The sequence below is a fragment of the Limanda limanda genome, chromosome 13 (genome assembly GCF_963576545.1).
Source record: "Limanda limanda chromosome 13, fLimLim1.1, whole genome shotgun sequence".
Classification (NCBI taxonomy): Eukaryota; Metazoa; Chordata; class Actinopteri; order Pleuronectiformes; family Pleuronectidae; genus Limanda; species Limanda limanda.
The window spans coordinates 17,922,651-17,932,413 of NC_083648.1; the positions used below are offsets into that span (position 1 = coordinate 17,922,651).

Sequence of the window (9,763 nt, forward strand, 5' to 3'; positions counted from 1 at the left end):
CATTTAGGGGTTTGGTGAGTGCAGGTCATTTTTGGACCCTGAGGCAACGGATGAATGTTAAGAATACAAAAGGATTAAAAACACTTCCAGCTAGAAAAAAATGATAAAGAACAGAACAAAACACAAGGATGATATAGGATTATAATGTTTTTATTCAATAACAAAAAATATATAAACTTACTTCAATCACAATCCACATATGAATAATTCTTCATAGGGGAAACCAGATAGTCTGGTCTCCAAGGCATGGTTTACATAGGGACAGAAACATCTGGGGTTTAACAGCTTTTCCACATTTAGTCTGTGGGGTCATGACTTTTTAAGGAATAAACAAGAAATGTGTGTTCCAATATATATCTATTGATTAGCTTAAATACGAGTTCTGTATGGCAGGAGATAGATAGAGTAAATACATTTAAAAGTAGCAATAGTGCGGGACATTTCCGAGACAGCACACAGTTAATATGTAATTGTATATGTACACTAAAAAGCATATGACACACCTTTTTTTACACCTAAAAATAGTATATTGCAAAACTGTGTATTCTTTAAACATTTCTGTGGGTGTTCAATGCTTCAGTTGCTTCTCTCTCCCCTTTCAAGTGTGGACGCCAACCACAATAGACAGAACGTTCACTTTTAAACTCTGTTTAACTGTTTTCTTAATTTTCCTATGGTTTACACTGAGCTGTGATAATATTCTGCACCTGTGCTGTAAAAGAGAAAAACCCCACAGGCCAGTGGCCGTAGTGTGAATTCCCCTTGTGTACACAAATGAGTCTCAACAGGTTGGTTTTAAAATCATGGCTGACATATGCTCATCACTTAGTACGTCCTGGTGCTGGGGGGGTGTTTGCACATGATTATGCCTTTGTATGTATGTGTGGTCTCCATCTATGTCCTCTTTTGGCACACGTGGTTCATCCTCCAGCAGTTGCAAATGGTATTGAAGAGTCGACACCGGCAAGAGGCGCAGGGGTCGCAGCACGGCACTCGAGAGGAGCAGCTCTCCATTAAGCGGCCGCAGCGACGTGCAGGCATCGGTTTGCCGGAATTGACACTCTGAAAAAACATCAACAAAAAGGAGCATTTGTAGAAAACCTCTCAAAACATTCTACGTGTTCTAATGTTAAACAGGTGGTTCATAATGAAATAAACAATTCACCTAAATCTTCCCCGCATTTCTACATAGTGTTCGGGGGCTATAGGCTACACAAAGCCAGCTCACATCAGATGTTTCCAGACAGAAATCTGAGCAGCATTTGGAAGCATTTAGCAGCTTAAAAGTTGGACGGGACCAAAACAGAGCTGTAAGAGGGGGAATATTAGACTTACACACATTGTCCATATCTGCTGGATGAGTAAATAAGCAGCAACATCTTCACTAACAGCTTTACCAAATAAACCTCACAAGGCAACAATGTCATTGGTGTTTATTCAACCTGTTGCACTGCCCCTCAAATCTATAATCTAATATATGGGAGACAAGAAAACGAAAAACAAGAACAACCTATTAATGAAATGTCATTGTACTGCCCCCAAGGGGTGCTAGAGATTGGGAATTAATTCTACACATAGTGATTTTAAACACTTAAACATACAACAGGATATATTTATAGATTCATTAATTACTACATCTATATAATTTGTTCACGCCATATTAATCAATTTATTGAGTTACTCTTTTATTTCTTTTTTTTTTAAAATTTGGTCCAGTTTTTGTCCTCTATACAAAGTGCAACAAGTATAAAATCCACTGTCCACACTTCATAATCAAACTAGCATTGCTCTCACCCGTCTTATTTACAAGCAATCATAATTATACCTGACTGAATAATTACTGAACATGCAGTGGCTGCCCGTGGAATACAAAGACAGCTTAAGAAGAAAACTCACAGGTTTGGGATTTTCCTGTGGAGTCTTTCTTCTTGCAAACAGTCGTCGGCTCTTCGCTTGGCTCCAAACTACCGAAGGAAAGAAAAGAAGAGTCATTGTCACTTTTAATAAACATATTCAATAACATGTGTTTGAAAAATGATATCTATGGTTCTTTTTGAGTGGAGATCAGTTCCGTTTCTGTGGCCAAGACCAAAACCACCCTCACCACCACACTCTCTTGAGACCCGAACTCTTCTGGGAACAGGATTTGCTTTGGAATAGAAGTAAACATGTCTTTATTACTACAAGACTTTATTTTAGATGGATGCTGTGTGTCTTTAGGGGCATCTTCCTGTCCAGATGCTCCTGGAACAACTCGCACAGGTCGGCGTCCAAGAAGAACTGGACGTTCACACAACTTCAACCAGCTCTTTTTAACAATGTGAAGTAACCATATTTCTATTCAAAGCTATTGTACTTTGGATGTCCGAGCCATTCAAGAATATGCTGTTCAATTTGTGTCAAAACCTCACATGTGCGCATGAAAGAGCTCAGAGCTTCTCAGCCCCCACTCGCCTTTCAAGTTGACTATGTAGAAACAGTGGCTGACGTCTCTGCAGCTTTGATTGGTAACTGTCAACACCCACCGCCTGCAGCCTGGAGAGAGGCCAGACCCCATTTTTATTGGTCATATTGACCATTGAGGATGTCCCTAATGCTAATTGTATGTCAAAATGTATTTTGGGATATTCAAATCACATTATGGCTATCTGGGCTGGTTTTTCATTTGGGTTATCTTAAAATATATGATATTATAAAAGAATATATCAATAATGGTCATTCTGGATATCAAAAATGAAGTTGTGGATAAAAAACATTGTATACGCATGAATGGCAAAAGTGACATCACTTGCCCTGGAAAGGATGACATGAACATCTGAAATGATCTTTATCAAGACGTCTATTATATGTGCAATATAGTCCTACTGTGCATCCAGTCCATTAGGGGTGGGAATTGGCAAAAATGTGACAATTCAATAGTATTGCGATATTTGGGCCACGATTCAATAGTATTGCGCTTCTGTGATATATTGCGATACTGCAAGTATTGCGATTCGATTCTGCGATATATTGCGATTCATGTCCCCCATATTATTCAAAGGCATTACAAAAAATGAGGAAAATAAGACTGCTCAACTCACTTCAAATGTCACATTTAATTCTGTGAACAACATTGTCTTCTACACATTAACTGAAGTGCAAAAACTAAGAAAGGGTAGTGCAAAAACTTTGCCCTTGAACATTCAGGACACAGGACCTTTGTATTTATTTTCTGAATAGGAGACCTCTCACATGAACACTGAGCTCCCAGCACATAACTTAAAATTATTTAAATACAATACAGTAACATCAAGCAGACATAATAGAGTAACATAAACTTGAGAATAATCATATAAATAAGAGTAACCTAGAGCTTCAATCAAATTGAGAAAAATGAACAAATGTTTACTGCTAGAGTCCAGTCCAGTTGGCTGCAAGGTCATGACCCAAAATGTTAAATTCATTTGGGAATATTGGCATTTTTGTTCAGAAAAAGGAGTTGGTCAACATGCTCAGATGTTAAAGTGCTCCTCTGGGCCATTACTATATCTCCTGCAGTGGAGAAAAACCTTTCAGCAGACACACTAGGTATCTTTTAAACTCTGAAACTCTCCTCGTCATGCTTTGCCAGCCAGGGGCTATAATTATATAATTATAAAAAAATAAAAATTGCAATACTATGTTTTACAGTATCGATATAATCGCGGGCACAAAATATCGCGATACTGAACAGAAACGATTTTTTCCCCCACCACTACAGTCTATAGCTTTCACATGTTATAGTGTTGAATTATATTTTAGATATAGACATCCTGAAATAGCATTTTTAATAGTAAGACAGTGAATATCTTAAAACATAGAAACTAAGTAATTAATCATCAATTACGAGAGAACAATTTAATCAGTCGCAGAAATAATTGGCTTGCAGAACATTTTTCCTGCAACATTTATTGTTTAAAAGGTTATAGCATATGATGGAACTGCAAATTCCTTTGTGAAAGCTGTGACCCCTGTGAATCAACCACAACTAAATGGATCGAACACAAAACGGGGGGGGGGGGCGGGGACCCCCTCGTGGACCCCGGCTGGGTCTGCGCTGGGAGCCGATGGCTTGGGGCCACGCTGGGATCAGACTAAACAATAATATCTAGTTTGCCACCATATGGTCCCACCAGCCACTAAGAGGAGGTAAAACATTGGTTCATTAATTGGTTGGTGACGGAGAAGAACTGTGAAAGCTGACATCCATGACCAGACACTGGCTCTATTCACAGAGAACAAACCGTCTGTCATCAGGTGGACTGACCTCTGTGAGGCCTCTGTGTCAGAACAATTGGAGAGTCTGTGCTTTGTTGGTTTACAGAAAAAATAAGTTTGCAAAGGCTTTGTTTACGTACGTCCTGGTGAAACTACCCGAAAGAGTTTTCAGCACTTTATGAAATATTAGAGAGACGTTTGTAGACAGTGTGTTTCCTGTTTTGGTTCCTGTCTTCCCCCATTTGTGGATCATTTGTCACAGTTTTGGTCAAACGATTTATGACATGAAATGTGGAAGTCTACATCTTCTTCCTCTCGTCGCTGCTGGATAAGATCAAGAATCAAGGGAGCAAGAAACAGATTGTCTATGTTTTGTTAAATTGTGAAAAATCAGTTTACAAAGTGGTTTTGTATGGTACTGTGGAATTCTGTCAACACAACGTTCTACTGATTTAGTCACGCTAGCGGCGCGCTGCCTATTCAATGTCAGTCTGTTAGTTGAAAATATCCACAACTATTGGACGGGCTTCCATTAGGGTTTCCACACACATTGATGGGCCTCTGTGATTATCTAACTTGAACTATGGTGCCATCATGAGGTAGTTTGGAGTGAAACATCTCAACAACTAGGGAATAGATTGTTAGTGAATTTCACATAGCATGGCTTAGCTGTGGAAAATACTACAATTGCAGTAGAAGGGTTAGGTGTTAGGAGCATTTCCATAACTGATTGAAATGAAAACCGGAAAATAGACCTTTTGTATTTCTCACAATGCCAAACAGCAGAGAGAACAGTGGAGTACATAGGGTGTCTTTATTTTTTTTCTCCACTAAATTGACTCACTGTGGCAAATCTGTACAGACGGACATCATTTACGTTTGCTTTGAATCATGCTCCCAGAAACAATGGAGCCTGGGCCTGGATGATCTCTGGATCATCACCAAAACATCTCGCATCAAAGTTGAGCTTTTCTCCTCAGAAACTGGCACCCTTCAAACCCTGAGCCTTATACCACAATGTGTCTTTTACAACCTAAATCCTGCGCAGGTTCGCAAAAGGCAACAAATCAAAAACCCTCCTCCTCGCCTCTTAGCTCTTTTTACTTTCTGCCTCATGAAGGATGGACGCTGCACCTTCTCTTCCACTCCAGCACAACACCTTGGGGCTTATCTTTGACCAGATGTGAACACTTGATCTGTATACTTTGGAGAAAATACCTTCGCTCAACCGGCTGATGTTTCATGCCTCTGATGCTCACGCCCTCATCCACACATTGATCATCCACTCCTTGAAATATTGCATTTTTTTGTGAAGCCACCATCTGTCTTTTCAACAAATTATGATGAAACTATTCTCTTTTCCTTTATGTCCTCCCTTTATTTATGTCTAAGCAGGTTCTCGTACTGCATCTTCTTTAGCAACACAGATGGATAGATTTGTTTCCTTAGTTGTGTTTTCCCGACTTCTGTACTTTGAAATGCAATTATTCCAGAAATTTGGAAGATATTCCCCTATAGCGGTTATTTGTAAACCTGTCACATGTTCACACAGCACGGTCCCTGTGTCAGTGCTGATAATGTGAAATATGAGCTGCTCAGCACATCTTTCCAACTCGGGATTAAAACATGCAATAAGATCTTGAACGATTTGATTGGCAGGTCAGAAGATTATCTTTATTGTTTATATTTTCCGCATTTAACCAATATTTATATTCTTTTAAATTTAATTTTATTATCATTTCAAATTCTTGTTTGTAAACTTTCTAGGCTCAAAAATGATGGATTTTGCCTGTAAGTGTGACGGACTGTAGGCCTGCTTGTCCTGTTTGCATCTATCGTTAATCCATCCCAGTTTAGATGAAACCCCACCCTCTTCCTGGTAATGAAAGCCTCGGGAGATGACTGAACCCCGTGACCCTCGCCAGTGCAGAGTTGGGCATGGTTTCATTTGACTCTATTGGAATGAAAATAGAAGTTTCCTGCTCCTACTGTGTTTGAACTCCTCAGCCAAACTCGTGAAATTGAAGGAAACCGTTTGTCCCAGCTGAAGGTGTTGATGTTTCACCAGGCCAGAGATTTGATAGGAAGGTTTACAGACAGGTAGGCAGGAAAAATAAAATCCCGAAACTCAAATGACTAATGATTGAAGCTGACACTTGAGGAAAGAGCAGGCGGCTGAACAGAAGCACAAGGTCAGAGTGCAGTGACAAAAAAATGAAGTGATGAATAGGACAGGGTGCAGGGTGCTAAATAAAAAGGAAGGCAGTGACCATTAGACACAAATGAACCCACTCTTGTATCTTGGGCTGGATAGACAATCACAAGAGTGGGAAAATTAAACAACGACAGGAATAAAAAAAAGGAGACATTAAGTGAGTAAGTAGCAAATAATAACAGCCCAAGTTCAGCCAAAGAGTCCAAAAGTTTAACGGTCACACAAAGGTTATTTTAGCTCCTGCTGTTATCAAACCACGACAGAAACGATCATACCTGTTTGCATTAGCAGGGAATTTTAACAAGCCACACTGAAGAATCTGCTTTGGGACAGTTTGATAACTAGATAACAGCTGAACTTGTTTTCGGCTCTGTCCCTTGGTTTGTGTGTTTGTCTGCAGGATAACACAAAAACTACTGAACCCATTTCCACAAAACTTGGTGGGAGGGTGGGACACGGAAACCAAGTAAGAGGACATTTGGGATGGATCTGGACAGAGTGGTGGATCCAAAATGTTTTGATCATTTCTTTAAAGTTACTTTCTTTTCTTTGACATTTTCCACCAATTTCCCAGAGAATAAATCATGCACAGAAAACCAAGCACATATGAGGAACTGGTATCTAGGATCTGGTTCAGCTTGATTGAATTTAAGGGGACTGTTGGGTATTGGTGGAAGTACAGTATTTGCTCTCATGCTATTCCAGTTCTTTTCATAAAAACAATTTAAAAAAGTCACTATCAATTATGGACATTTGTTGAAACAGAACATGGTTATAGTTTAATCAGTCCTGTTACCAAAACTGATGTTTAAATGCATGCCAACTAGTTTCTTTGTTTCCATGTCCTTATTCTGAAGAAAAGATTAGTTTTAAAGTATCCGAGACTTAAGTTTATAATTTAAAAAACAACTGGATAAATGATATAGAATAAAAATGGTGGTCTACTGTGTGTTTCTGTGTTTTTCATGTGTGTGTATATGAGTGTGTATTACGGTGGTCGAGAAAGCTCATTGCGCTGCATTTTTAGTGCCTAGCCGTGCGTGCATGTGTGTGTGTAAGCTTTCTGTTTTGAAGGTTGTGCAATATGTTTAGGGGGGAGGGAGAGACAGATAGACAGAGGGTGGCTGAGGGTATTGTGTGTTAAACGTTCATCATACCCCATGCAACAAGCCATGGGTAAGTGTTTCTGGCTCCTGCCTGGGTTCCATCTTTATTACGTTCCTCCTCTCAACATTTCCCCTCACCTCTCTGCAGTGTTGAATTGAGCATGATGCCACTTAGTGGTTGATTGGCTCACTGAAGTTAGCATTCACATTTTAAAACTGATCTTAAATGTCATAAAATTCAGTAATTTCAACTGTTAACCTTAAAAACTAGTTTTATAGAGACTCATATTCACACAAATAAATTGATAAACCAGAGGATGCTACTAGCTCCTGTTAGAAACAGAACTGAGTTATATGCAAATACATGAAATACAGCCACATGGTGTCCATGCTAAAGGCACTGAGATAATTCTGGTGTTTTACCAAAAATTACTGATTGTAAAATAAATAAATAACATCTAAGATATAATTGAGATGAACACATTTTTTTGACAATTTACTTCTGGGCTTGCAGATAATGCAGATTGCTTTTTGAACATTTGACTTGTGTATAATTATGGGATGTATAGATGGGATATGAAGTTCCACAACACTTTCTGTTGGATTTTAATTCATTCTATATTTTACAGTATAGTAAAATACTACATCAAGGAAATGTGATACTATTTCTTGGTCTTTTATAGAAACTTAATATTAATGTTTTAGAATACATGTAATTTACAGTTAATTTTCATGCATATTTATACAAATAATGACAAATTTAAAATGGCACCCATTCTGCAGAACACACAACTGTCACTGACATTTATAGCAACATACAATTTCGTCATTCTTTTCCTTAATATCAAAAACTGCAGCATTCGAGGTGTTGATGTAGTTTTCACATTGGCTCACAGAAACAGAAAGAAAGGTAATAAAATAATATTGAACAATAACCTTCTCATCCTCACCTGAATCATTCGCAGTCTTCTTCGCATCCTCCTTCGTGTCCTCAGCCCAGGACAGCGGGAGGACGAGCAGCAGGAAGCACAACAAGTGTTTGCCGGCGATCTTCCTCATGATGATGATGAAGATGAGATCTGTTGATGACACGGTAGAAGAAAGAAAGACAGAAAAATATGAGGATTTCAAATTCACAGAGTAAATCCCGGACTACCTGGTGCAACACATCCAGGACTCACGTGGTTGCGCTGCAGTAAATCCTGAGTGTTTGTCTGTGTGTCTCCTTCAGGCTAAGTGGAGGAATCACTGTTTCCATCAGGGAGGTGACACCGAGCGAGATGCACCGCCCCCACGTGACGAGCTCGAGACACGACAGGAGAGAGGAATGATGGACGGGGGTTGCCCTGGCAACAGACAACAGACTAAATGAGGCAAGAAATTCATTTTGTGATCAAACATCATGACAAGATCTATCGAGCGACCATTTTAGTTTGAGGACCAAGGTTAAAATGTACTGAAGCTATTAAACAACATGCATTGTATTGATACAGTGGATTTTTCTAAATCGGGGCCATAATTTACACAGAGGGGACAATTATATGTCACATGCATGCACAATTCCTGATTCAGTAACATGCACATTTAAGCCATTCCCTGTCTACTGTCACAAGCTCTGTAACTGTGAGCAAAGCCACACATCACTGGACATATTTAGTTGTTTTTTTTGATATTTACAGCTGGAAATGTTAGTGTTGTTTCGATTGTCAGTAAATTACTTTAGTTTAAAAGTATGGCAATTGAAAATAAACGACTACTGATAAGACAAGACAAGGGCCAATCAGATTTCAGATTTAAGTCCCAATCCCTCCCTGGCCCCTACCCTGGACCCTCCCCCGTATTCTTATGATTTTATCATTTAATTTTATTTATTTATGTTTATTTATTGATATTAATCTTACTGCATTACCTGAATTTACCTTATTGCAGTTTATTTCACTGCAATAAATTGCTTAAGTTTCTGTCATACATTTATATTTGTATTGTTTTAATTATTATTTGATCATTGTGTTTTTTATGTTATTCGTGTGTTCTTTTACCCCTATTCTTTTATCTGTGAAGGACTTTGTAACTTTGTTTTGAGTTTCATATAAATAAAGATACTATTACATAGTTATTTCTGCTGAATGGTTGTGAATCTGATTCAATAATATGTACAAATAAATGTATGTCAAACTAGAACGGCTCTCATTAAAGCACATAACTC

At 38.6% G+C, this 9,763-nt stretch overlaps 1 protein-coding gene across 1 annotated transcript; it reads right to left on the reverse strand.

Moving 5' to 3' along the window:
* Positions 1-894: 894 nt before the first annotated feature.
* Positions 895-8,616, reverse strand: asip2b (agouti signaling protein, nonagouti homolog (mouse) 2b). The gene is made up of 3 exons (XM_061085151.1): positions 8,508-8,616; positions 1,897-1,964; positions 895-1,062 (listed from the first exon to the last, which is right to left on the reverse strand). The coding sequence occupies exons 1-3, from the start codon at positions 8,614-8,616 to the stop codon at positions 895-897; spliced, it is 345 nt and encodes a 114-aa protein (XP_060941134.1).
* Between the last annotated feature and the right edge of the window lie 1,147 nt (positions 8,617-9,763).

Excerpts from the sequence above, each read along its gene's own strand:
- asip2b (XM_061085151.1), bottom strand. The coding sequence starts at position 8,616 with ATGAGGAAGATCGCCGGCAAACACTTGTTGTGCTTCCTGCTGCTCGTC. Across the intron at positions 1,965-8,507 it reads GAAGACTGCGAATGATTCAG|TTTGGAGCCAAGCGAAGAGC; the intron begins GTGAGGATGAGA and ends TTCCTTCGGTAG. Across the intron at positions 1,063-1,896 it reads CACAGGAAAATCCCAAACCT|AGTGTCAATTCCGGCAAACC; the intron begins GTGAGTTTTCTT and ends ATGTTTTTTCAG.